The following is a 27,577-nucleotide window of genomic DNA, read 5'->3' as shown; positions in this document are numbered from 1 at the left end:
GTGGAGCATTTGTCCCCCACCCCAAATGATGCCCCACTCAACCGCAATTAACTTGGCAGAAGCTCGATATCGACACATTAGCATCCCCTGTGCACCGGGCATAATCTGATTATCAGCCGCCACCCCCGGAAAAAGCAAGTGAAAAAGTGCTAATTTGTGCACGGAAATCACGCCCAGGAGCTGGAATGGATATCAGGGATTTTTCCCGATGCCCTCCATGTGCGTGTCACCTCCAGCCGACTGTTTCCCTTATCGCCTTTGTGCAAATTGAAAATATGCCAAATAATTACACATTTTTATGTGAATTTTTCAATTTATATGCCGTCAAATAAACGCTGCGTGCACATCACAGTATTGACATCCAGTTGGGTGGCACTTGCGCCCACTTTTTCCTCATTTCCGACGATTTTCGCAATGTCGTCAGACATCTTCTGGCAGCTTATTTATTCAAAAATGTATTTGACCTTGAAAAGCTCTAGCCAGCTTTCGAAAAATGTCCAAAGATGGCGTTTCATCGCTTTCTACTTACGAAAGCGATTTTACATTTGTAAAATCACGTCAAATGTAAGTAATGTCGTGAAAGTATGGAAATCAAATGACCAGGCCCAGTAAAAGACAAAATTTATGAACCGACTGTTGTTTAATGCGTTTACAAGTATATGATGGGTGTGTTGTGCTGAACAACATGCACTCGAAAAAAAACTTACAAAGTTCAGTGTTAATGAAAGCCCTACACCAACAGCAGGATGTCAGAGGCCAAGAGCCAAACATCTCCGGGTGCTTGGCTTTTAATTATATTGATTATCAAAATATAAGTTGACAAGTGCAGTTTCATACATTTTAAATGTACAAACGGGGAAGGTGGGATGAGGAAATGATTAAGATACAACGAAAAGAAAGGAAATAGTAGGTCAAGTAAATGAGCTGAATTGGAAGTGTGGAAGTAAAAGAATTAATGAAATGATTCAGATGATGGGGGCACTCAATTCAAGCGCTGAGTTACCGGCAGCTTTTTGCGCCTTCTGCGCAATTGCTGACTGCGATCCCAGTACTCATAGTAGCGTTCCTGTTTCAACCATTCCTGATATTTATACCACCACTCCTCCCACTTGATATAGTCCTGAAAGATATAGAAAAATAAATTTTACCATTTGTACTGGACTGCTGACAAAATCGTCACCTACCTTCAGGTCCAAGTCTCTTAGGTAGCCACGACTCTTGTAGTACTCGTAACGGACGCGCACATCGTCCCACGACAGCATTCCCGACGGTGCTGTGGTGGCCAACTCCTCCGGAAAGTGCCCGGCCGGTGCCGGCGAATACGAATAGCGACGCGGCGGCGACTCCAGGCCCTCCTCAATCATCACTTTGAGGGCCCCACCGGCGGAGTCTTTGGTGATGCGCATGTTCTCCATGTTGCTGCGATCGATGCTCCACTGCGCCATTTTGCCGAATCGATCCGAGAGCGTCAGCCGCGTAGTAGCCGAGAATGTGGGCAACGTGCCAACCTCGTCGCTGTCCGAGCCGTTCGAATCGTCCGAGTCCGAGGAGGAGTTTGCCGCGTTAGCTCCGGTGCCACTGGACGTCCCGCTCGGATGTTTTTTGCGTTTCTCACCTTCAATTTTAATGCGTGGCCTCACCTGATGGAAAATAATATATGGATTGTTAAATTTGGTTTCAAATTAATGTTGACTGTTAGCTTTGGGCAATGCTTACCTCCTTTTCCTTCTTCTTCTTTTTTGCCTGTGCTGTAGGTGCTGCAGCTGGCGCTGACGCCGGCTCTGGTGGCTCTGGCGGGCGGTGCTTAAGACGCGGATCTTCCGGCGGAGGCGAATGGCGCGAGGACCGCGCGATCTTCATGTGGGCTTCCGACGAGGCGACACGTTCGTGCCCGATGTGACGCATCTTCGCCTGGCGATACTTCTCCATGGCGGAAACCGAACTGCCTCCACCTCCGCGCACGGGCGGTGGAGTGGTGGGGCGACCATGGATACGGCCATGTGACTCCGACGGAGGGGGCGGAGGCGCCCCCGAACGATAATGGCCACGTGGCTTGGGTGGCGGCGAGCGCGGACCGCGGGATCTTAAAGTTGGAAAAAACAATAAGGTTAATAGGAATAAAGAAACCACAATTCTTCACATATCCATATTTACCGAGATCTGTGACGATGACTGGGTGAGCAGAGGGAGCAGGAATCATCGGAGCTGGTGCTCATAGAGCTGTTTGATCGCGAACGCATCGAGTGCTGCAAAGGCACATGAATATATGGTTAGTATGGTTCCCACTGACACAATAATGTATTACAAATAATTGGCACTATCTGGTTGAAAACTCACCCTCGGTGGTGGCGATGGCGGTCGCTTGGAGCGCGGCAGGATATGGGCGACTGGACCTCGCTTCTCCATTACCGACGACGAGGGCGGAGGAAGCGGTGGAGACCGGCGTCGTCCGAGCGGAGAACGCGACGCGTTTGGCTTGCGTCGCAACGACGAGGACGACGAGCCACCACTGGGTTCCGGCGGTGATCGGGGCCTTCCGCCGTGGCCGTTTCCGGGTCGACGCATGAGGGCATCGTGGCTATTGTTGGGCGATCGTGGCATGGGCGGCGAGCGAGGTCCACCACGGCGATCCATGCCACTGTGCATAGCCATTGGCGGTGAACGACGACGCGGTGGTGGTGAAAGCGGTGGCGATTTGCGCAAACGCGACCGACTGCGCGAGTGCGGCGAACGGGAGCGTCCGTAACGCTGCGACGGAGGCGGTGGACCGGGCGGCGGTCCACCTGTGGGCGGATAACGACCGTAGGGCGGTGCACCACCCTCACGACCTTCGCGACCGTCGCGTTCGCTCTCGCCAGAGCTGCTCTCCCCCTGAATGTACATCTTCTTGTAGCCCGTGTGGCGCCATCGGTTTGGATCCTTCTCCTCGGCCTCGATCAGCTTTTTGTCCCAGTAATCGTTGGTGGTGTTGGCGCGCGCCTTCTTCATCACGTTGTCGATCTCGCGTCGCTTTCCAGCGGGTAATGAGGGATCTGCAAGGTTGAGAGGTAAAAGGTCAGCTTCGGTTGGCAGGGTGGTGGGCAGTGCTTTGTTCCGGGAAGCCCCTAAGACGGGCTGATGGGTTTATGGGCCCTTAGACATCGCTAATCCCGGCGAGGCATTTGGGTTTTCCCACTTCTATGCAGTTGCTTGCTGGTAGTTGGTAGAAGTTTCAGTTCAGGTACCTGTTATGCGGGCAGCTGTCGGCTGCCTGTCCATGTGCAGTTTGGGATTCAATTCGGCGCGCCTGCGCGACGCCATCGCGAGATTTCGGATTTCTCTCGCTCTGGCAACTATGTATATATATATATATATCGCGCGACAGATATATGTATGTATGTACTCGGGTTTCAATGTTTATTACCCCCAATCGGTTAGGGTTTGGTTTACTGTTTCGGATTCGGTTTGGCGAACGCGACAACACACTTTACCATTTCAAAAACATACACAACAAGCTGCAAATATATTACAATTGAATATAGAAACATGTAAAGAGAGCATTAGAAATGGCCAACACAAAGCAACAACAATATCAGGAGCGGAGTTATACAGAAGGGGAATAGAGCGGAGAGACCTGAAAACGCAGAGAATCGCGGACGCGCTCCGACTGTCATTTAACCCATATCACGCCGCGGGGGTCGGGGACCTGTGGTCCCAATCAAAATCGTGCGGGAGTGCCGTTTTTTAAGCGGCTTGCGCGTATATCTTTTCACATATGCATTTTCCATTTCTTCCATTTTTCACACATACACTCACACCAGCACCAATATATTTGCCTTGTCAGCACGAGAGGAATGCAGAGCGAGATAGAGAGAGAGAGTGTGAGGCAAAAGTTGGCTCCCGACGGCAGCAACTAAATTCCGAATTTCAGCTCTGGCGATTATGTAAACGATGTAAAACAGGCACTAAAATAATTTGCTTACATTTGGCGACGTTTGCGGGCACGCTTTACGATATTCCGTGAGCTGTTAATGTTTTATTGGCAAATGAAAAACACGGCGTTGCGTTCACTTCAATTTTTCTCGACGGCCATGTTGGTAGTATCGATATGCCGGGACACAATCGATGGCTTGGTTTCGGTAGTCTGAGGACTGTTCAGCGCCGGATGAACATTGTATCGAGTCAGCTTATAATAATACATATTGTGGTATTTCAATAGAGGCTGATAGTTAAAAATTCTATTCGCTTTGGGAATGTTATATATATGGTTTTGATTTTATTTCAAGTATGCATTAACTATAATCGCTATGCATTAACGATCTGCTAATTAATACACAAGTAAATGTTATTACCTATATCTCAATTAAAAAAGAACAAAATAATAATGATGAATTAATAATGAGTAAGCATAAATTAATTTTTTATTGTTAATTTTTTTAAATTGACCTTATGATTTGGATTTTATGCTCTAAACTCTACTGGAAATTTAATGTAGTGTGGACGGCGGTTCGCTGCTATCGCATATGTTATCGATACTACGGTGGTGATTATAAGCAGAAATCTGGCCACACTTCCCGCTTTGTGCCAATCCGACTGAAGTTAAAAATAATAGTTAAATTGGGAGTTGGCAAAATGCAGCGCGACGAAAAGCTTTTTGAGCTGACGCTGGAAACGGTCCTTCAGCGCCTGAACGACCTGAAGCTGGCAGTTCTCTCGATGATCCAAAAACTTGAGTTAGAGTACGAGACCATCAACTGGCCGACTTTCCTGGACAACTTTGCCATTATCTCAAGTCACTTGACGGGATTGACGAAAATCCTGGCAAAGGAGCAGTGTCCGCCGCTCAGAAATCGAACGGTTCTGCCCCTTCTGGTCTCCATGGACAGGGATGACACCCTCATCAACATCACAGAGGGCCGGGTGCCGGTCTTTTCACACGACATTGTTCCAGACTATCTGAGAACTCGGCCGGATCCGATTACGGAACAAAAAATGCTGCAGAACGAACAGAAGGCGGCGAACCTCACCAACGACGCTGCCATGAAACAGGTTACTCAATACAACAAGGTCGTCTCCCACGTCCTGGACATGGTCAGCAAAGCGCGCGAGGAGTGGGAAATCGAGAGCTCCTCGCGCACCGGCATCCAGCAGACGAGTAGCATGGCCGACACACAGCTCCTGGTGGCCGCTGTGGGTATGGGAAAAGGACTCAAGCTGACCAACTATGGACCCGGACCTGGCATGATGGTACCGCCTTCAATTCGAGCACCCTCGCCAATGGGTGGACCCGCTATGAGTCCCGGCAACGTGCAGCAGCAGATGGGAAAGGCGCCATCGGCTGTGAAAACGAACATCAAGTCCGCAAATCAAGTGCATCCGTTCTCTCGATAAAAAACATCAGTTTATTAGCTATTATCGGTTCCATCTGGCGGAATGTTTCGTCATAATAAGTTATATGTATATCCCTAATTCTAAAACTAGGATTACGCAAACATAAACATGAACAAATTTAAATGGATCGTCTCCTCCGACTCATACTTCCTTTGTTGCTGGCTGTGCGTGCTTCTCATTGATGAGAATCTCGTGCAGCTTAATATCTTTCGGCGTGGAGGTGTCCACCAGCTCCAGGCACATCGCTCGTCCGCCATCTCTTTGCTTAGTCATGCGCCGCACAATGCCAATAAACTTCTGGCCCAACGACAGTTCGCGGAATCGGAGGCAGTTCTCCTTGCTCCATACTACATCAGTCAGTTGTATGCCTGAAAGGAGATCGTTTTTAGCTATAACGCCAAACAGCTCGAGTTCTCTTGAACTTGCCATAAAGTTGTGCTGGCAGTGCCATCTTGGGCAGCTTTCTTAACTCCGGATTTAGAGTTTTCAGTTGATCACAGGCAATTACTCCATCGTCGCCCACGTCGACGAAACGCACGTGTATAATCTCATCGTAAATCTTGTGAATACTTACGCTGCAAGATATTCAGAGTTAGTCTGCGTTTTCATTGCAAGACCTGAATGAGTTCTTACCGATGATAAACGCCTGCGGAGTCGGGAGCAGCGTAGGCCTCTCCAATGGCCAGTTGTGAAGGCTGGACTGCCTTGGCTGTCGGTTTTTGGCAATGCTCTTGCAAATTCTTCATCAAAGTCTGCAGCTGGTTATAGCATTTATACGGTTGCACCTGCGGCAGAAACGCACATTATAATCGGAGTCATTAATTTGCTGATGATTGACTTACCGCAAAGTGACCGGGATTGACGGACAGGGCAACGCGCACCTCGAAATAGGCTCCCACTGCCGGAATAGCCTCGTAATCCTTGAGCATGAGCGACGAGAAGGTGCTGGCGCCTGATCTTGCAGATGATTTCTTCTCTGGCGTCACCGGGGGAGTGGTAGCGATAAGGTCGCTGTTGCTGCTCTGATTGGAGAACACGGAGCTGAAGCTACCGCGTCTGGGCAGCTGGACATTGGTGCTCAGTAGCGTATAATCCGGATGAATGGAGCTGAGTGGGTGGGGAATCAAGGGTGAGGCGGGAACAAGCCAGATTGGGGGATTGGGGGATTGGGGGGCAATTGTTGTTTTCTAGGTTTAAAAAATCTGATTGCTTTCGGGCTTATTGGGTAGTAAAGTATGTGTGCCAGCTTAAAAGTAAATTTTTCAGTTTATATACAAAGATGTGCGTGATTTAGTGTAAGCTTACAAAACGTAGATCGAATTTGTGTTAGCGATAACTTATCAAGTTAGTTCCGGTTTATTGTTTATTGAAGCACTTATAGAGATAGCATTAAGCAAAGGATCAATTATATTGTTAATATAAACTTATAGGGCACCAGTCACAATTCAGATGTCGTTGTTTAGGGAGCTAGATGACGATGTGATTAGATGACATTGACCATAATGATATAGAATGAATAGACATTGCACAAAGTCTTTAATAAAGGCACTTACCTAGCCATCTCGAACTCCAAGCGAAGGCCAATGTTCACGCACATATACATGGACTCCGGGTCCTCGCGGATGAATACGTTTACCAGAGGCTTGCCACTATCCTTGGCCACAAACTTCAGCTGCGGGAGAAAGTGGTGTTGCGGATTCGACAAGCTTTCAAAACATCCCTTCATATAAAACACTTACCAGAGCTTCTGTGCGCCAAGGTATCAGACCCCGAAGGCGATGAAGCATATGACCTCCGATCTCTGGAACGTCGTGCAGGCGAACGGCTATCGCCTGTGGTGGGAACGTAGCCAGAGCTCTGTTGTTGGCCTCCAGGCGGTAGATATTAGAGATGTGCGTCTTACGCTGCCGTCCATCGTCCATGTAGTAGACATCGAAAGTCTCTTCCTCCGGATTGAGTGGTCTGGTGACCAATCGCCCGCGGAACCACTGCTTCACGCCATCGACAGTCTCGTCGCACACAAATATATGGCGGTCGTGGAGCAGATCGGAATAGCTCACTCGGTCCTGCTCGCCCAAATCAGCCACAGTTTGCGCAATACTGCGTTCCACAAACTTAAGGTCATCATTGCGCAGCAGCACCATTAGATCACCATCATCGTTGATGTGAGACACAAGAATGGGCGTGGTCTTGCCGTCACTTAGGGATGGTGCCGGCGTGCACTTGGTTATTCTGCTCGCAACCAGATCGTTCAAATGTATGTCCTCAGCCGTAGAGGTGTCGTACAGCGTGGCCACCAAGCACGCCCGACGCTTACCGTTCTCCACCACACCCTGGGCATATCCACCCAGTTCCAGGAACGGCTTCTCCGTGGTGAGCACATGGGCCACAACCGTCTGGCCGTCCAGCTCCTTCGTTAACACCTTGTGAGCGTGCGGATGATCCTCGAACTTATCCAACGCGTACATGCTGAGGCAAACGGCCTGGGCCGGGAGCACCAAGAACTGCGGTGGACACTGGAACAGATCTTCTAAATGAAACATGCCCACATCGCCAAAGTCGATAAAGTGACAACGGCACGAGCGGGTCTCCTCATCCACGGAAATTGCACGAACACGATTCCAGCCATCGGGCATCTCCACCAGATAGACTTCCTGAGCGTAAAGTTTAGAGACCTTTTGCCGGAAATGCGGAGACTCCATTTGTCGTCCAATTTGCTTCGTCAGTTCCTCAAAGTTTGCGATCTGATCGATCATCCGAGCCCACACTAACTTGGTGGAGTCGCAGAAGCTGATGAACATGTTCCAGTCGTGTGATCCTCCTTCGCTTGCCTGCCACGGCAGCACCATCTGTGGCAGCGTGCTTATGCTGGCGCGGTCCGGCTTCAATGAACCAGGATCGTTGGCAAACAATATGATCCTTGGGTCAATGCCGTGCTCAACACGAATTTTATTTGAATTCAGGATCAAATCGTACCAATGACTGGGCAAATGTTGCCGGAAGGTGCTGCCGTACCAATCCTCCAGCTTGTGACCCAATATGCCATGTGGGTGCTTCAACAGCTCCTCGTACAATCCATCGATAAACTCCGCATCGCTAAATGTGCAAGCAGAGCGCTTTTGGTGTGACTGGGCATGCAGGATGCGCTGGATAGCGATCTTTGCCGTGCATTGGTATGCTGTCTCCTTATCAGTGAACTCCTGCGGATAGCTACTGTAGACATCGCCAGCGATTTGCACTGAACAATGTAGGTGCCGTAGCTTGTTGAATATGTTGTACGCAGGTTTCTCAAAGTCATTTGCCTCGCAATAGAGATTGAGCGTGGAGACGGGATCAAATGAGGGATCGTATTTAAGTGGCACCTTAACTTTTGGATTTGTAACGACATTGCCTGTTTGACCCTGATCTCCGTGGATATCTTCCTTGTACGTCTTTTTGGCAGCGGATGTCGTTTGAGCATATTCCGGCGAAGCTGGCGGAGTGATGGGCGCTCCAGCTGGCGTTGTTGCATCCGATTGCGGCGTTACTTTCAGTCTGTGATTCACAGAGACGCCCGTGGTGCGCTGAGGACCAGGGAACATTATTCGCGGATGACGTGGCCGCCTGAATGAGGATTCAGGGCTGTGATAGACGGTGCTTGTATCTTGCTTGCGCTGCGAAGCACTGTTGCCCAGTATGGCACGCAGCGGAGGTTTGCCGTCATTGCCTTTGTCTTGCCCGTTAGCCGTAACGTGGCTTGGTCCATGTCCATTCATGGCTGGTGCCTTTTTGTTCTCAATTGTTATGCTGATCGTTTCCTGATCCAACTTTGCAGCTCGCATGGTAACCTTCCTAGCCCGATCGCGGGTTTCTTTTACTACGCGCCTCTGTGTTTCCCTCACGACTTCCTTCGGTATTTGACCTAGATCTAGATGGTCTTGTTCCTCAATCTGTGGGCTTTCCGAAAACTGTTCTTGAATATTATCATTATTATCCAACAGCTCTTGAAATTTGGTGTCCGTTAGATCTTGTTTATGCTTGGCATTAGCCTGATTCTCGCGCTTAGCTGCTTTCCTTATTTCTTGATCCCGCTGACGGTTCTGCTGCTGCTGCTGCCAATAATCCGGTTGCCAATACGCTGGCTGTGTTGGACAATATCGGTGGTCCTGCTTTTGATGATTCCACTGCGTATTCTGTTGTTGCTTGTGGTACCTCTTGCCGTAAATGGGATTCTGGGCAATTGGCGGGGGCTTCGATAAGGATTTGGAAGTGCTGGTCCTTTGCTCGCGTACCATACGCACAATGTGTGCTGTGCTAGCGTTATACGTCGCTTTTATAAACACCTGTTATGGGATAGATGTGAAGGTAATTAGTATGCTGCTTGTATTAAGTGCTTATCTGTTGCCCTAATATCCTGTATGTATTAGGTGAATAGACATAATATATATTAGGTATATTAGGAGAACTTAAGATGTAAAATCCTTCGACAATCTTTAATGCATAAGTTAGTTCCGGCTATTGCTTACGACGACCCTTAACCAGGAAACCCTACACTGTATATATTAGCTACCACTTCTAGGAAGGGGAAAGTGGCTCCGCTCGAACAACTCTTGAGTTTGGAAATCCAATATGCTCCATTAAACTGGAGAGTCAGCTATTTTACAGCCAAGCCCAGTGAGTTTACTTAAGTGTTTGGAAATCCAAGTGGATTGAAGTTGGGTTTATGTTTATGATTCACATTGAGTCGAGCTGTTTCGCTGCTGCAATCATCTTTATGGGGTCACAGCGATCTGGATATGGGCAGGGGGTTTTTTCAAGCCCCAAACGTGATAATGGTGCAGAGCGAGAGCTCGGAATGCTAGATACAGAATACATAATTGCAATTAAATGAATATCACTCGTTCGTTTGGTTCGTCTGATTATTGATTTGGCAAGCAATGCAAAAGCGTTGGCCGGAAGAGCCCGCCCACCCAAGCGCCCACTTTCGCCCACAGGTGTGGAGGCAGACGGCTAAACAAGAATAATGCACACAGTTCAAGTGCAATACTCGCAGATGGGGACGGGGACTGGCATTTATAGAGAAAAAATCAAAATATACGACTGGCGAACGTTCGTTCACTTTCACCATGCAAACATGCAATCGCACACGAACGAACACACAGGCAATTTCAAATTGCTGGCCTTTTCGATTTTCGCGTTATACACTTTTGTTTTCGTCTGTCGTTGCACTTATTAAAGCAAAGCGCTTAATCAGCACGCATTTGTTTAATATGTGCAAGTGCCAGGCGACAACGAAACTAGACTAAGTAGGATCCATTGTTTACACTTTTCACGGCGCAGATGAAAAGAAGAAGACGCCGTTGACACGTTGCCCCTTCAGCGGCGGGCGGCCCCTTTTCGACGGAGAGAGCGGGCGGGAACGGTCCGTCGAGCGGTCAGATAGAGTGAAGCTGTAAGGTAGCAGCGCAGCAGCAGCGGCTCACCGCACGCGTTCAGCCAGAGAATCGAACTGAAAGCGGTGGGCGCCGCTCGCGAAAAGCTCGGTAGTCAGCGGCGATGACCACCTGTCTAAGTTAACGACAGATCTAGCGGTTTTTATGGTCATAGCAGTAATTGCAAACTTTTATTAAAGGTGCGAGCAAAACGGAACTATCTAAGGCTACATCTCGTTTTCCTAATTTCATTAACACTACTTCCTTTAATTCCAGTATTCTGATTAATGAAAATACATTGAAAAGAAAGTATAAAATATCTAGCTATTTTTAGCTAACAGCTATGGTGACACCAGCAGAGAGCAACTCGAAAGCTGCGCACGTGAGAGAGGCACCCAGAGAGCAAGCTCAGGCGAAGTGGGCGAAAGAAAGCGGTTAAAGTGGGTGGAAGAGAGCCGCTCACTCCCTGACATTTGCGATATGCAAAAATTCGCAAAGAATATTGGCAACTATTAAGGTAACGTGCGTAACAATTGGCAGGATGGACGGATGGAGATGGCACTTACCTGATTGCCGTAATGGTGAAACTTAAACTGATTCGTAGCCCTAAGCAGGTCTTGCTCATTCGAGTAGCCCAGCCTGTGAAAGGGTATCGGCTCACCCTCGACCTCCATGTAATCTTTGACGATGGACCGCAGCTCGACCGGCGGCTTAGTTGACGTGATCAGCGCCCTGACCACCTTGGCCACGTGTCCCAGGAGCTCCTGCTTTTCCATTGCGATCGTTCAACGATTCTGCCAAAGAGAGCGAGAGGCGGAGAGAGGTTAACCCATTGAGCATGATTCAAGTGGCGTGGAATGCGTGCGCCCACCGCCACCCCCACTCCCAAATCTTCAACAATTAAGCATGCACAGAAAAAAAGAACGCGGCAGAATGTATTTTGGCACATGGCAAACCGAATATACTATTTTTAAAAAATCCCATTTACATTTACGTAAAGAAAGAAAGCACTTTTAGCAAGCGTCTAAATTATTCTGCAAACATTGAGTTGCGCCTGTTTCGCTTTATTCTTTCAGTGTGCAAAATAAAATTGGCAAACACAAGGCTAGAAGAGATACGGCGGACAAGGAACAAAAAATAAAGAGAATTAGAGGCCAGAAAGAGATGGACGAAAGCGGCGGCGCAGAAGCAGAAATTAAACAAAAATTTAGCAATGTGTCGAATTTTTGATATCCGTCTATATTTCAGAATTTTATTTGGTTTGTGCGCATATAAAGAATGTGTCGTATTGCAATATTGTGAGTTCTCTGTCCTTACCAAGCTATTAAACAATTAATATAAACCGAGTCTCAGCGAGATATGCACTGCAAATTGCATAAAAGAGACTATTGAGTTTTTCTTGCGAAAGGAATATTCCGAGGATACCGAACGCAGCTTGTTCTTTTAATACAACGAACACTAAAACACAACTAAAATAAAAGGAGTTTATTCTCGTTTGACGTTTCTAAAATTTTCGGCGCCTTCTAGTGAGACCGTGGGCTGGATGTCAAAAAATACGTCAAGTGGAATATAAATACCGAAAGCAAGCTATTGGCGCCAAAGTTCAATTTCTTATTTCTAAAATATATTTAAATGTTGAATGTTGTCAATAAAACTCTGTTAGTATTTATACAAATGACTTAATAAATAACGTCTGCAATGGGTAGCTTTTTAGCCTGTGTCTGCTTTTCCATAGAGTAAAACTTGTGTTTTTTCTTCTTCCTTGGCCTCAATTCAAATGCATGCATTGGATGCAGTTCATCATCGCTTGTGCCCTCCAATTGAACGGCATTAATTTGTGCCCGTGTCGACGCGCTAACAGAATCCTTTCTGGGAAAGGAGGACATTGGTTTGACTACCACGCTCAAGGCTTCCAGATTGATGCGTCTGTTATCGACGGAAGTTTCTGGTTCCAAAGGAGTAAAAGGCTGCATGGAATTTAGGAACTTCAGTGGCTTTCGAGGCTCCTGAAAAGGTTCGAGGCGTGCAGCAGCCGCCGGAGCAACCTCATACCTCTTTGGCTTCATTGGCCTCCTTAGCCTCATCTGCTGCTGGTGCTCCTCCCACACCCGATCCTGCAGCTTCATTTCCTCCTCCTTGGCCATTGCCAAGTCGTACAAGGTCTCTTTCTGGCTGGCAGGTCGAATTCCAAAGGAAAAGACCCTAGATGGTGGCCTTGGCTCGGGCTTGTCGATACGTTCACTCGTCTTTGTCTGTGGTTCTTTCTCCTTAACTTGGTTTTCCGATACAACGTCGTCCGTTGAGCGACTCAGCAGTTCCATTTCCAGGTAGTTGAGATTCTTAAGCACCGACAGGGCATGCTGCTTGGTGGCCAAAATGATTTCCAGCAGCACCTTGGCACTTCCTGGCTTCTGAGATTTCGTCGATATGAGGCACTTACTGGGCTTAATCCTTTGAGCAGATGGTTTTCGCGTCGTTGGTGGGCGCGAAGGTGCGAGAGGCGAAGGACGAGGTGTTGGTGAAGGTGTGGGTTGCGGCTTGAGCGGAGGATCGGATGAGGGTTCCGGGAGGCAGAAAGTGGTGGGACTGCGCGTTGTGGTACTAAGGGTCGTCCGATGAGTCGTCGTGCTCCTTGTGGTGGGCACGTGGGATCGAGTCGTGGTGCCACGACAAGTCCCAGACTTCCTGGGCTGATCGACCTTGGAGCTAATGACCTTCGCCAGCAGATTGGCTGTTGCCACAGCTGGTTTTCCATCCAGCTGCTGGTTGTTTATGTAGCCACCCAGCACCCTCTCAAGCTCACGATCGGACTTACGCTCCTTCATATGCTCATTGAAGTTCATCATGGCCAGGGACTCGAAGGGATCATCCCCGTCCTCCTTACCCAGACAAGCATCGTGCATTCCCCGTCCACTGGCGCCCTCATCTATCGGAAATTTGTACAAGTTCTCTTTGAGCAGCTGGGCGGCAACATTCTTGGGACCAACAAGATAGTGTTCCGGTTTCACCTTGCCACCAGCCATTTCTTCAGGAATCCCCAGTTTCTGCTCCATGTCGTCCAGCCGCTGGAAGAGCAGTTCCGGATCGGTGAAGTACCGCTGCTCCGAAGGCGCCATGTCCCTAAGTCTCATCTCATCCCTTCGCTCGCTGTCTAACTGCCGCCTGGGCCACGAGGTATCCGCATATGAGTACCTGCGTACTGATCTTCCTTCGGATCGGTCGGTCGCTTGCCCAACGCTCGCCAGGATTGCCATTGCCAGTAATGCAAGTCGGACTGCGCTGTGGCTCCAAATCCGCGTTGACATTGTTCTCAAAAGCACAACATCTTGCTGGAATTATCGCCGAGTTCATGTTTGTAAAATTCCTTATATTCGAAATTAGGTCCATGACGTGTTATGCTCGTTGGATGTTTTTATTTTTAAATAATTTTTAAAAATGTACTATATACTAAGTATATATTAAAAGTGAGTTGATAGACTAATTCCGCAAAGAACTCAAGTGGTCAAGTGGAGTTTTAATGGTAGTAAAAAATCTTTTTAATATTTTGTTGAAAGAATACAGTCATATATTTCTTGCCCAACAAAGGACGACGTCAGGTCGAACTTCTAAGGACACAGAGAATGCTTGTTCAAGCAACAAAGCATAACGGGGAATCAGTGGTTGGAAGGTTACTGGAAATCGGACTGGAAAGTGGAAATGCTGTGCTCATTCAGTTCGTAAGCCACAGTCGAGTTTTTCACGTCCAACTGTGCAGCACATCCTCGAAATAAATGGACACATCAAATACAAATTAAATTAGAATAAATTGTGAAGTTAATCGAAGAACAGAGATTTCCCGTATCTCCCTCAAAGTTTAGTGTCATAGGCGGTTTTCCAGAGTTGCGAACTCATCGTTAAATGACACTCAAACGCAAAAGGCACAAAAAATAATCGCTGAACGGGGCCCAAATCCTTAGTTATTGCCTTAAATACAAGCGAAAAAATCGTGTTGCGAAACCAAGTGCAATGACTGTCCTCAATATGCACGCCAAAATGATAATATTGATTTTATTTTTCTACAACGGTTCCTACAACTGGAGTAAAAAGCTGTAAGAGGCTCCTGGCATCCACGTATTTCCTGCGGCAGGCGGCGTTTGATTTCATGTGTGTGCCGTCCTGCGAATGATAATACTCCCAATTACAATAAGGTAATGAGCTCCTCGCTCCTGGCTCCTCCGACTCCCCCTATTGATTTTGCCAAACGTGGCCAAACGCCTGCGGTAACCAGGCAACTCGGACCGAAAAGCAACACCAACGGGGGGCAGACAACAAAGAAATTTTCAATAAAATAAAAGTGCGCAAGAGCGCACTGTCCCAACGCGACAGTGGCGTCCCGGAATATTAGGCCCACTAGTAATATTTCAAGTAATAATGCCAATCGAATGATTTCTTTTGTAAAGAAAGAAGGTTAAAAGGAACTTGTCTAGTAAAAGATATATAATTCTATACATTTGTAAAAAAAAGTACAAAAGCCTAGTGCTCTTTTCTAGAATTAATGTTTATGAATTTAATATAAATATTTATTGCACTTACTTTGTCAAAGTAGTTCCTTTCGACTAAGCTTTATATTAACATTAATCAACTTGTTCTCATAAGTAATATATATAACTCAGGACATAGGGTATACACATTTGAACGCCCTGGAGTGTTGGGCCGCATTGCACTGTGTTCTTGTTCCTCCTTCCAGGACTTCCAGCCTCTGTTCCGTGTGGAATGTGCACAGCCTTCCAGCGTCTGCGCCCTGGCATCCTGTTGTTTTGATAGTAAGAAGGACATGGCAGTGCAGTTGTTTACAAACACGCACGCCAGACACGCGACACGTGGCGCAGGGAAGTTTCTGGAAGGCATATCGGGTCATGGATGTTGCTGCTTGATGGTGGGAGTGAGAAACAACGAATCTCGAGCGGATGTTACACCCATTCCAAAGGCCGGCCGGCTGGGCCGACTGGGCCGACGTGGCGGATGAGCAATGTCTGCCAACGGTGACGTCATAGTGGGCCAGCGACATTGAACTAGTTTCATCAGCACACACCGCTCACATTTCTCCAGTGACGTCAATGGAGAAAGCCGCACGGACTAAGCCAATAAGGCTTAAGTCAGCTCGACCTCCGAACTTTGTCTTCCGATCCAATAAAAAAACTCAACTCTTCCAATAACATTTTGCGACCAATTGTTATTGGCCTGCCTCGTAAATCGTCTGCCACAACAGCCATGAGCTTCATTTGCGTGTCGAATTCATTAGCTAATTAATAATTATGAATTCGTTCAATAGTTTATTTGAAGCTTGCCCTCTGAATCGATGTCGCACTACATATTTGCAACCCTGTTTTCTTCTTTGCCATTAAAAATTAGATTACTGGTCCAAATGAATTGGTATGGAACATAGATAAGTGTGGTGGTCTGTGGTAATAATTTTAATTTTATGATTATACTCCCTGATAAGGAATCATATTTCGAGTGGCATTAAAGCACTCAAAATAGCTGAATAATCAGCAAATTCCCTTTCAAAGTGCGCAGTCTTTATAACTCTCAAGAACTGAGTTTTCTTTTTTAGTCAAAAACAAAAAAAAAACCTAACAGATTGCCTTCTCGCATTGCAATTGCAGTTTTTCTAGTTTCATTATCTTTAGATATTTGAATAACCTTGGGCTGGTGCAATACACTAAATTCAAATTGCACCATCAAAAAATGTTTGTCTGCAACTCGGCAAACACGGCGAGAATTTCATTACGACGCAGTTATACAGATCTCGACTATATGGCCGCTATATAAAACGCGACCCACCCAAGGGGGCGGTACGGGGGCGCAGGGGGCGCAGGGGGCGTGGCAGTCGGCCTGGTTGGCACAAGCCGTAAACAAAAACAAATGAACAGCGCCCCACAGCTTTGGCATTGTTCCGTATGGCGGTGGGGCCTCGAGAAAAATGGGATCACAAGAGCAGCTGTCAAAGGCGCCCTAGGCCTACGATTTTGATTACAGTGTAGGGTCGAATTAATGAGCTTCTGTTCGGACAAAGAAGCAATGAAGTTGCATATAAGACTTAGGATGTATAACCATAACAAATCACCATCTAAGTAATTATGAAAACATTTCTAAGCAGTATTCTTTTCACCTGTCATTATCTAGTCTTATGTTTATGTTATGTTGAAAATCCACTGTAATTAAATCTTTTGTTAGCAAACAAGCTGTTTTCATCGTGCAGACGGGCAAATCCCATTGGTTGCCAATTAGTCTGTGACAGTCGCAAAATCCTGAGCCCGCGCGTAAGCATTTATAATATTAAGTATACGTAAAACGGGGCCCTTTTCCCGCCAACTTTGGCGCGCGGCGACCTTGACTGCTTGCAACCAGTTGGCATTTCGAGTGGCACCTAAGCTCTTGCTCATCCGATTTAGGGGAAGTTTGCAGTTTAGCAGAATGCCAGAGTATCTGAAAAGTGCATCCAGTCGTGTGATAACAAACACAAACTCCGGGACAAATTTTCCACTCTGCGGGTCATAAAATTCAAGGTTCACCCATTCTGCTCGCACTAGGCACAAAAATAGTTCATAAACAACAGTTGACTCAGTGCGATAAGCTTAGTAACTGAAATCAAAGTAAGCAAATCAACTGATTGCGTGACTGACTGGCTATCATCATGGGTGTTTATTATTATCATGAGCTCACAAGACCGAATTTATTTGCTAATTATACACCGCAAAGTACAAAGTATATACATATGTTTATATTATATTCTGATAACTTTCTCTCTTTTTGTTTCAGTGTTCCCGTCCCAAACAATAACATCCGATTTGTTTACCTACGAAGCGTTGGAGCAAAACAAAAATCGCGTTCAAGTTTGGCTCCCCTTATCGTTTTCATTTTTTTGTGTGGAATTTTTCAAGCTTTTTTGCGTCATAAATTGAAATATTTTCGAGTTCACGCTTCGCGCAGTCGACGTCGGCAGAGCGGCGAGAAAGGCAGAGATCGTTTATATAGCGGCATACTCGCAGCCGATTTTCATCAGTCGCAACGCGTCTCTCGTTCTCAGCGGAGCTCAGGCGGAAAAAACAAGGGAAAATCGTTTAACGGCAAATTCGAAAATAGCGCAGTGCAAGTGCAAGTGCATTTAGTAACTAGTAGAGGCCAGTGACGAACGAAATCCACTTCGATGTCGATTAATTCGCCAATATCGTTGAAAAACTCGGACCTGCATTGAACAGGCAAAAGCGACACCAGTACTAAACAAAACCAAACTAAACGCACAAATTGTTTAAAAAACCAAGGCGTATAGAAAAAAAACAAAGACAAAGCCACGGCAAAAGGCGCAGACAACGAGTTGTTTGCTTTTAGTTCGCATTCTCCTTATTTTATTTTCCTTCCGTTCGATTTGATTTTCCACGCACGCGCGTCGCGGGAAACGGCAAATTGAAAACATCAACAGTTGAAAGCCAACTGTTGCATTCTACCAACCGAATCGAATCCAATTCAAGCCAGACTTTCCAGTGGTAACACACAGGCCGTCGAGCATTGAGAGTTTCGTGTGGAAAAAAGCGAACTAAAGCCGAGATCTTACCTGGAAAACAACGATTTCGTTAATAGGGCTTAGGCCATTGTATGGGTAAGTAATAAAATGCATCCCTGTGAACTACTACTGCATATTACAAATATATCATTGGGAAAATATCGAATATCTCTAATCATAGACAGGTATTTTAGTGGGAAAACATTTGAGCAGACGAAAAACGATATCGCACGACTCGTAACAAAGAAGATTACTCAGTACTAAGAATTTATAAGAAGAAAATCACCTCATCTTACACTCGAAAAAAGCGTTTAATACATGACGAAAATGTCGTAAAAAAGCAATAATAATAATAATAGCTGGACTTAAGACTAGTACGCTTTTCTTCGAGTGTAGACAGTAGCATAAATTCCTCAGAAGAAAATCAACTCATCTTACATCACGTTGCACAAAATAGTCTAGAAAACAAAAATCCATTATGACTTCAATTAAGACCAGTTCGATTTTCTTCGAGTGTAGACAGCGAATAAACAGCAACACATTGTTGTGCTGAGGGAAAATAAACTTCATAGCCCACTCTCACATCCGGTGATTCACGTGCAATTAGCAACAATTGCGCGTGCCTGCGATTGAATACGCAAATGCGGCTATTTTGAATGTGCCACATATGCGGATCCAGAGCTGCCTGCTCCACATTGAGTCACATTACAAACAAAGCGAATTCGCAACGCAGAATGTCTAATCAAAAACAAGCACACAAGCGCGCAGATAAGCGCATGGCTCTGGATTTTTCAGCATGTCACATGCTGGGTGGTGACCTGACCTCCACTCCATGCTGCTCCATGTCCATGCCATACTAAGGCATCTGGCGGGCGGCACGTGGACACTTTTAGGGGGAAAACAATTGTGCCTTTGTACTTGTACTTGTGCTGTGTTTTATTGCCTGCAACTAACGAAAGTTAGCAATCAGCACTTGGAACCCATTTAGAAGTGCCCGCCCACTTCCTGCCTCCCGTTGATAACAAGTACTTACGTAGTACATGTATATGGACATTGTATTGTCGTATGGCAATTGTTTATTGCCCGATGGCCGGAGCGACTGTACATCTGTGCATACATAGATCTCGGACATCATGGCAACACACTGCTTGAAAAACTGGTACTAGACAGCAACAGATGGTTACGAGGTGTTTTTTGCGTACCTAGGGGAATTACAAATGACTTGACTTTGATAAGGGCACAACTACCTGCTGCGATGTAAGCTAATTGCTGGTGGGATTTCCTAATCAGTGAAAAGGGATCACCAAGGGTGCAGGTCAAGGTTTCGTAATCTAGCGCTCAAGATTGAAAAGCAGATGGAGCAGAGGGAATTTATTTAATTTATAATTAACCTACCTTATCTTGGTGTAGAAAGAGAAAACGCTAAAAAACAAACAACTGTAGTCCTGTTTCTTCTTAAACCATATTGATTATAGTTTAATCAATGTTCCTAGATGTCTTTTAGTAGGTTAGTTCTTACAAATTCATCTTCTAATCAACTTTGCTTGACCTTCTTTCTCCCACAAATGGTATACAGATCAGTCTAAACCAACGACGAAATTTGGAGACGAGCCGGACCTCCTGTTCAAGCGAGCGCAGGGCCGGATTAGTCTGATCAGTGCTGGAGCTGGAGCCGCCCAGGCTGGCCAAGCTGCCCAACAACCATCACTGCATTCAAGCCAACAACAGTTCGCCAACATTCAACTAGACGCCACGCTCAATGACTGCGAAAGTGGCTATGTGCCCACCGTGGGCCGCTGGGGCTCCGAATGGCCGAGTTGACTCGCCGTTGCCGCCAGTCACCGACGGGGGGATGGGGGAGTGGCCTCTCCGGATGAGGATGAGGAGGCCGCTGCCGCCGCCGCTGCCCACGATCCGTTGCTCCCGGCGGATCAGCAGCTGGCGGATGCGGTGGTGCGCGGAATGGGATTGGGATTGACTACGACGCGATCTGATTTATCCGCAACTGAGCACCCAACTGCACATGGCACTGGCGCCATCCGTCGCACACCCTCCACCTCCAGCGAGGAGGAGGAGGAGGAGGAGGACCTCGAGGACCACGAGCTGGTGCCTTCGCCCGATCTGACATCGGTGGATAGATCGGAGCGTTACTCCGACATCAGGCAGCTGCTGGCCAGACAGCAGCCCGTCGCAGCCGCGCTGGAGGGCATCTCCGGCGCCCAATGGATAGTGGGCGACGGCTACGACCTGGAGGCCTTCAACCAGGTGAACGGAGTGTGGCCCCTGGGTCATCCGCTGCCGCTGCCCGACTGGTCGAGCTCGGAGTCCGCTGGCAAGGGCACCCTGATCTTCGACAACGTCTGGCAGTATGAGGAACTGAACGGAATAGTGGAGACCACGCTGCAGCGAATGCTGGAGGAGACGCACTACAATACGGTCAACCTCTTCGTCGACTTCTATCGCAGCTTCAAGCGCACCCGTCGCTCCGATCTGCGCAGCTTCTTCCAGTTCTACGATGTGCCCATCAACAGACGCCATCACATGTGCGTCTCGCTGGCGTTCGAGATCATGGCCAGGATGGTGCAGATGTTCCCGGTGCTGGCCAACTACCTGTACGTTGTGTCCTGCGAGGAGCAAGTGATGGACTGTAACGACTACGTTCAGCTGGACGAGGAGTGCGGCCTGAATTCGGTGGACGCGGGTGTGGAGAAGGAGCACGTCATGGTGGCCATGCGCATTGCCATCGGCGAGCGACGGGGTGTGATGATCCTGGACCCAGGTTACCATGTCAGCCGGGCGGTGACTGTTATGCAGGATCAGAGCTATCCGCACACTGGTAAGTCGTAATCTCCACTTAGCCTATTGTAATAAATATACTGATGGTTGCAACATGTTTCTAGGCTGGTTCACGCAATCCAAGGAGCCGCATCTGCAGCGTGATTATTGCTATGCCTACAGTCAGCAGAATGTCAAATTCGTGGAGTGGAAGGAGCGCGAGATCCGTGGCGAGGATACCAGCTACAAGACATCGCTGATCTACGTGGCCCAGGAGTACATCACGGCCATCGACGTGACCGTGCGCCGCAATCTGGTGTACAACTTCCGGTCGCTGCTCTCGCGGGACGCCAAGGGTCAGGTCTATGCGGGCATCTACTTCCCGCTGGTGGCCAATGGCCAGGAGGCCTACCTCACCATCTTCTACGACGGACCCAATGAGCAGCGAGTGCGGACGAAGCTGATGTTCAGCGCGTTTAAAGTGGGCAAGGGAAAGGTAAGGATCACTGATAGCTATAGCCAATGGAGAATCTTGCTAACCCAGTTATTATCACCCTTCAGCTGCCGGACTATGTGGGTCAACATCTTAGCAGGCTGGCTCCGCAATTGAAGATGCCGCTGCCGGAACTGACCGAACTGTGCAAATCCCTCGCCGAGGTGGTCACCGACCAGAGCTTCATCAGCCAGGTGCTGGCCATAAACGATGACATCGGCAACATGTCCGTGGAGAATTGACAGTTAAAGGAGCCTAAGGATGTCGCTGCTACGGAAACGGAAACGAAGATGGAGGAACAGGCGATAAAAGACACTGACAACGCAGCTGCAACTTAGAGTTCCGAACCGTTGACCCTACTTTGAATACTTTGTCCTTTTCACAGTAATATTCTTTTTAGTAGCATATAGGCACCTCTTACACCAGCACACACGATTCAAGTATATATTCAATTTAGTCTAGTATATATTTCAAAATATGTATTCACCTATAAACACGACAACACGCTCTATATGGTAATCCCAACTGAATGATTTAATCGAAAGCGAAACGAAATTTTATTCAAAATATTTAAAAGAAATGCGCAAAGTCTAAACTTCAATGTTTCGCTTAGGTTCTCTTAATTTCAAACTAAGTATATACTTATGCGCAACTATATAATGGCAAAATTAGTTATAACTGGTATCAAGGCAAAACATAAATTGTAATTGTTGTACGAACATATTTCCGTTTGAACACTTAAATGCACTGTACTATATCGGTTCAATAAATAAATCAGCTAGCAAAAGTAAGAAGGTATTTTGTTGGAAGGTTGTTTTTTACATTGTACATTTTATTTGACATAACAAGATAAAAGGTGTACCGCCTTAAATTTAAATTTCGATTTCTTATAACAGTGATATCGATTCGCTTGGTAACAGTATGTTAACATAGAATAGACATGTTACTGTTAATAAGCTCAGCTCAACATTTAGGTATTTTTTGCACTCGCAAACTCTGTTTCTTTGTAAGACGTAATAAAAACATTTTTTTAAAGACATCTAGTTTCTTATGATTAACAAATCAATGAAATCAAATTGAAGTTAAATGCATACTGACGGCAAACATCGATGACTACAGCAACAATCGATATTTGAAAACAGAGGTAGTGCAGCCCTGTGCCATCGATGTATATCCACCTTGGATTTTCGCTCGTCTGCAGTTATTTCAATTAAATTGTTTCAAATCAGCGTTTTTTTGCGTGCACACAAAGGTAACAACACGCCGCCCACCCCGCCCAGCAATTGCATAACCAAGTAATTGTACAAAATCAGCTGTTTTCTTGCGCGATCAGCCGGCAAGTGGGTAAAATTCACCTGTTGACCAGCGGCAATAAGCCAAAACAAAACAACAACAATGGTGGATCAAGTTCTTGGCGGAAAGGCGCGCAATTAACGTTCAGTTCGCTTTTGAATTTCTCGCCGAGCGGTTGTGGCGAAAATAAGGGCCCGCTGGAAAAACCGGTTTTTAAACACCAGCGATTGATCTTCTTCGAAAACGTGATAGAAAACAAAAAGACGAGGAAGCGCAGCCGCAGCCTTTAATTGAAAAAGGGTGTCAATATTAGCATAGAAATCGAGGCACAGGTGCATTTTCGCCTGCGACAGCCAAATTGAAGGTAAAATTGAAAAGCCCTCTGCAAGGGCAACAACAATAGAAAAAGAAAGTTAACCATATGCAGCCAAATTAAAAACGACCGCGGCTACTGAGGCAACAACAGTAAAACTGCTAAGCTTTTGCGTTTTGTTGACGGAAGTCGAAACTCTTGACAGCACGTTCATGGTGTCATGCGTACAGACAGAAAAAATTGAATTACTTTCGGTGATAAATTAAAAATTTACTTAAAACCTATTACCAACCTGTAGTGAAGTTCTTATCTTAAAAGTTCTTATTATAAACGGTATATAGAATTTCAAACTTTCTATATACAACATACACCTTTTAAGACTATAATCTTAAAAAAATGGTTTACTTAACTTTCTTAAAATGGAGAACCACTCTGTGCAATACAATTTGTAAATAATAATAATATTTTACGCCAATGCCAAAGAGTTTTTCTCAGTGTACTATGCTAGGTCGTACGTACAGATATTCCCCCGCTGCCCCCGCAAGAAGAGCCCGAAGAAACCGACCCTAGTTGTTGCTGTTTAGCGCCTCAGTTATTTTCAGCTCTGGCCCCAAATTCACTATTTTGGCCCCGTTCATTGGCTTTGGCTCAAAGCTCGGTTCTTCAACTTTCATTCCGCCGCTGTTTGGGTTTTTAATTTGCATTTTACGAGCAAACCTTAGCCAGTTCTCTCGCTGTCTCCCAATAAACGCGCCAAACTATCTTCTGTCTAATTAATTTAATTGTTCCCCCGCTCGGTTAAAAATAAAGTTTCGAGTGCAACGCTCAAAGTGCAGGTGGCAAATATGCACTGCAAATAACGGTGGCCAAACAATCGCATTAGCTTTATAAACCCGGCTAACAAACGCTCGAAATTGCTGGGCAAACAAGAAAAAACTGAGGGAAAAGAGGCAACAACTCAAGCTATTCGACGGCCAATGGGGTCAAGTCTGTTTCGGAACACGCTCACTGATAAAAATCATTAAAAAGTTTTTTAATTATTTGTCTTCTATCCCCAAAAATGGGGTTTCCTTGTGAAAATTCTGAGATTTTTAACATAATTCTTGTTGCTCTGTCGAATTAGAATTAGTGCGTTAAAACAGCCTATTTTTAAAAGCCTTTTTAATTGATAGCAAAGATCATTATACAAAAAGATTTCGAGCATTTTAATTAAATCACATTTTTAAGTGATTAGTTGATCCTATAACTGGGATGTTACTCTCTTATCTTAAGGCAACTTATAATATAAAGGCATGATAATGGTGGAAGCTTGACTATTCACAGCTGAATCGTGACACGAATCAATCTCTGGCAAGTATATATGGCCAGCACACCTAGAATTCCCAACGAATATGGCCAACAGATGTACCCGCTGGCACTCGGGTCGTGAAATCTTGCTGACTCAGTTGAAGAGTTTCGCAAAGTGTACTCGAGGCGAATTTACCCGCCAATATTGATAATGTTGCCGGCTAATGGCTAATGTCTGTGACGAACCAGAATCGGTTTTCGTTATCAGCCGGCGCACTTTGCCCGATTTCTTATCAATACCCGTATTCCCTTTGCAGAGTTCCGGAGAGTCGGCGATCCGATCCGATAAGAGCGTATAATGTTGGGAACTTTGCTGTGGATTTTCTTCGTCGGCCTGCTGCTGTGCGCGTTCCTCTTTTCGAAGACCACCAAGGAGTTCCCGAAGTCCTGGTTCGAGTGGAAGACTGAGTTTCGGTATCAGTACCTGGGAATCGTCGGGCTCGTCCACGATGCCCAGTATAAAGCACGGGATCGAGTGGGTAAGTCAATTTGCCAGCCGATGCTTATCCAACGACCGCTAATTGTTGCCATTATCCATTAAGCACTTTATAAACAACCGGACCGCATTGCTGTCATCACCGGAGGTAATCGCGGCATCGGACTGCGGATCGTGGAGAAGCTGCTGGCCTGCGACATGACTGTCGTCATGGGTGAGTTGACCAATCCCCGCCCAACAACTTGTTTCAGCCCTATTCCTATCCATTAGTCGGCGATCTGCTTATGAATTCCACAAACATTTAACCGAGCTGCAAGTGCACGTGCTCGGCAAGCGAAAATCGAACGTCGAATCACCCGATCGTCGAAATGCAGATCCATTCCCAGCCTTGCCAAAGCGATCCAGAAATCATGACCCATTCGCCTGATTTCATTATCTAACCAAGTCGCGTAGAAGTCTCGATTTTCGGTAAAGAGAAGCGATAAGAGTTCATTGACTGGTCAGAGAAAAGAATTCTAAATTTGAATGCTTTAATAGTTATCAACAAATATTTTGTATTTTCACGTTTACATTTTTGAAAGGAAGCTTAGTCCATTTAAAAGCTTTTTTCCAACTTCTTACTTACCAATACACTACATATTTTAGGCTTCTAAAACAATTCATTTATTGAGAAATCATTTTTTTTTTAATATATTTAATAATAACAATTAAACTGCTACTTAAAATATACATTTTAATCATTTAACAGTCAACTGTTATTTTCTACATTGAACATATGTAAAATGTACAATGTAAAAACACAACTAGAAGTACGCTATAAAGACGCTAGGTGTCGCCTATATTGCTTCTATTTTGTGTAAATTAATTGTGTAAAATAATGTAGATCAGAGAAAACGTTAATTTAAAGAGTTATTTTATTTAATGATTAAGTTCTGCATTGTCAGCAATTTTCGTCAGTGGCTCACTTTTATTTATGTATTTATTACAGGCGTTCGTGATCCCAAAAGTGCTGAAACCGCAGTTGCATCCATAGTGGACCTAAAAACTACCAAGGGCAAGCTCATCTGCGAGCAACTGGATGTTGGGGATCTGAAATCCGTAAAGGCCTTTGCCCAGCTCATCAAGGAGCGGTATTCAAAAGTGGATTTGTTGCTGAACAATGCTGGCATCATGTTTGCGCCCTTCAAACTAACCGCCGATGGCTACGAGTCTCACTTTGCCATCAACTTCCTGGGCCACTTTCTGCTCACCCACCTGCTCCTGCCTCAATTGAGGGCGGCAGGCAAGGAGGGAAGGAACTCCAGGATCGTGAACGTCAGCTCCTGCGTGAATCTCATTGGACGCATCAACTATAAGGACATCAACGGAACGTACGTTTGAATAATTTTATCATAGTTCCTTATTAACTGTGTTTTACTCTTTTCAGGAAACACTATTATCCGGGAACCGCCTACAGCCAGTCTAAGCTTGCTCAAATCTTGTTCACCCGCCATCTGCAGACACTGCTCGATGCGGAAAAGTCGCACGTGCAGGTCAACGTAGTGCATCCGGGCATTGTTGACACGGATCTGTTCGAGCACTCGGCCACCACATCGGTGCCCATCTTTAAGAAGCTATTCTTCAAGACCCCGGAACGGGGATCCCGCACGGTGGTCTTCGCTGCCATTGATCCCACCATCGAGGGTCAGGGTGGCACTTACCTCTCCAACGGCGGAAAGGGACCTTTCCATCCGGATGCCAAGAAGCCGGTCAAGTGCGAGCAGCTTTTCCAGTTCTCCTGCGACCTGCTGAAGATCCAGCAGTACGGAAATGGCGAATACTAAATGAACCCCACACGCAGTCTATCTCACATTCCTCCCACTGGTGCAACGTACTTTTCTAGATACCGTCAGCTTTTCTTGTAAATCGATTTCTTTTGTATAAAAACACTTTTATATAGAACTGCAGCTGGTGTTCTATGTTCAGGATCTGCTGATGCTAATCTGGTCAAATTGCTGTGCTAGGTTTTAATTAACTTGTCTGCGCTTGATTGCCATCGAGGGGGCTAGGGAATGCAATTAAAAGAGCTGCAAGAAACATTTTTTGAAAATGCACTCAGCTGTTGGCGGCGGCAGCTTGAAAGGTGACAACAACAACAGCAACAACAGCAGCAGCAACAACCACGTCAAATCTGCTGTATGTCAAATTTTCGAAAAAGCAAACAATTTAATTTTGTGCGCCTTCTCAAACAATGAGCGATTAACATTCAACATGTTGGAGGAATTTTAATAGACTTCAGTTAAGGGGACAGGAGTATGGGGGATCCAGGTGAGCGGGACGGAGAAAGAGGAACTCAGGTAGGTGGGCAGGTAGGTAGGTGTATCATCTCGAAAAACAACTGCGAAGCAACTACAACTCGGCTGTCACTTAAGCGAACTGAACGCTTAAAAGCGAACGACATGATGGCTGCAAAAACAAAAAAAAACAATCTCATATTTAATGCATATCCAAAAAAGAGACTCCATCGCTATATGAAGAGATAGACCCGGCGATAACTCAATGTGTGAAGCTGCCGATGCGGTGGGCGCTGTCATCAATCAAAGCCTCAGTGGACGAA

The 27,577-nt window shown here is 46.2% G+C and overlaps 6 protein-coding genes across 11 annotated transcripts; 3 read left to right on the top strand and 3 right to left on the bottom strand.

The window, feature by feature from the left end:
• Positions 1–621: 621 nt before the first annotated feature.
• LOC6610062 (basic salivary proline-rich protein 2) lies at positions 622–4,088 on the bottom strand. 3 transcript variants are annotated; one of them, XM_032715349.1, is made up of 7 exons: positions 3,963–4,088; positions 3,225–3,494; positions 2,338–3,032; positions 2,155–2,246; positions 1,717–2,083; positions 1,185–1,640; positions 983–1,120 (listed from the first exon to the last, which is right to left on the bottom strand). In XM_032715349.1, exons 2-7 carry the CDS (start codon positions 3,298–3,300, stop codon positions 983–985), a joined length of 1,824 nt encoding a protein of 607 aa, XP_032571240.1. In that variant the 5' UTR covers positions 3,301–3,494; positions 3,963–4,088. The 3 variants fall into 3 exon arrangements, with proteins under 3 accessions (XP_032571241.1, XP_032571240.1, XP_032571243.1); XM_032715350.1 differs by lacking the exon at positions 3,963–4,088 and having other exon boundaries at positions 622–1,120; positions 3,225–3,300; XM_032715352.1 differs by lacking the exon at positions 3,225–3,494.
• A 446-nt stretch (positions 4,089–4,534) lies between these two features.
• On the top strand, positions 4,535–5,493 carry LOC6610061 (mediator of RNA polymerase II transcription subunit 8). The gene has a single exon (XM_002034641.2). The coding sequence runs from the start codon at positions 4,612–4,614 to the stop codon at positions 5,368–5,370; it is 759 nt and encodes a 252-aa protein (XP_002034677.1). The 5' UTR covers positions 4,535–4,611; the 3' UTR covers positions 5,371–5,493.
• LOC6610060 (tudor domain-containing protein 7B) lies at positions 5,362–12,240 on the bottom strand. Of its 3 annotated transcripts, XM_032716614.1 has the most exons (8): positions 12,099–12,233; positions 11,348–11,575; positions 7,110–9,692; positions 6,924–7,042; positions 6,213–6,477; positions 6,004–6,155; positions 5,797–5,945; positions 5,362–5,738 (listed from the first exon to the last, which is right to left on the bottom strand). In XM_032716614.1, the coding sequence occupies exons 2-8, from the start codon at positions 11,555–11,557 to the stop codon at positions 5,512–5,514; spliced, it is 3,705 nt and encodes a 1,234-aa protein (XP_032572505.1). In that variant the 5' UTR covers positions 11,558–11,575; positions 12,099–12,233; the 3' UTR covers positions 5,362–5,511. The 3 variants fall into 3 exon arrangements, with proteins under 3 accessions (XP_032572505.1, XP_032572506.1, XP_032572507.1); XM_032716615.1 differs by lacking the exons at positions 11,348–11,575; positions 12,099–12,233 and adding an exon at positions 10,674–10,855; XM_032716616.1 differs by lacking the exons at positions 5,362–5,738; positions 5,797–5,945; positions 6,004–6,155; positions 6,213–6,477 and adding an exon at positions 6,691–6,837 and having other exon boundaries at positions 12,099–12,240.
• Positions 12,241–12,410: 170 nt separating this feature from the next.
• On the bottom strand, positions 12,411–14,166 carry LOC6610058. The gene has a single exon (XM_002034638.2). It carries the CDS (start codon positions 14,084–14,086, stop codon positions 12,461–12,463), a length of 1,626 nt encoding a protein of 541 aa, XP_002034674.2. The 5' UTR covers positions 14,087–14,166; the 3' UTR covers positions 12,411–12,460.
• Positions 14,167–14,544: 378 nt separating this feature from the next.
• LOC6610057 lies at positions 14,545–22,390 on the top strand. Its single transcript, XM_032716618.1, has 5 exons — positions 14,545–14,968; positions 17,583–18,420; positions 19,901–21,160; positions 21,225–21,595; positions 21,661–22,390. The coding sequence occupies exons 3-5, from the start codon at positions 20,287–20,289 to the stop codon at positions 21,832–21,834; spliced, it is 1,419 nt and encodes a 472-aa protein (XP_032572509.1). The 5' UTR covers positions 14,545–14,968; positions 17,583–18,420; positions 19,901–20,286; the 3' UTR covers positions 21,835–22,390.
• A 362-nt stretch (positions 22,391–22,752) lies between these two features.
• Positions 22,753–26,923, top strand: LOC6610056 (dehydrogenase/reductase SDR family member on chromosome X). 2 transcript variants are annotated; one of them, XM_032716619.1, is made up of 5 exons: positions 22,753–22,844; positions 24,803–25,024; positions 25,088–25,195; positions 25,970–26,351; positions 26,408–26,923. In XM_032716619.1, the coding sequence occupies exons 2-5, from the start codon at positions 24,844–24,846 to the stop codon at positions 26,802–26,804; spliced, it is 1,068 nt and encodes a 355-aa protein (XP_032572510.1). In that variant the 5' UTR covers positions 22,753–22,844; positions 24,803–24,843; the 3' UTR covers positions 26,805–26,923. The 2 variants fall into 2 exon arrangements, with proteins under 2 accessions (XP_032572510.1, XP_002034672.1); XM_002034636.2 differs by lacking the exon at positions 22,753–22,844 and adding an exon at positions 22,949–23,249.
• Positions 26,924–27,577: the final 654 nt, after the last annotated feature.

The sequence above is a fragment of the Drosophila sechellia genome, chromosome 2R (assembly GCF_004382195.2).
Source record: "Drosophila sechellia strain sech25 chromosome 2R, ASM438219v1, whole genome shotgun sequence".
NCBI classification, from domain to species: Eukaryota; Metazoa; Arthropoda; class Insecta; order Diptera; family Drosophilidae; genus Drosophila; species Drosophila sechellia.
The sequence above is the reverse complement of the archived record's forward strand: the minus strand, read 5'-3'. Positions and strand labels throughout refer to the sequence as shown.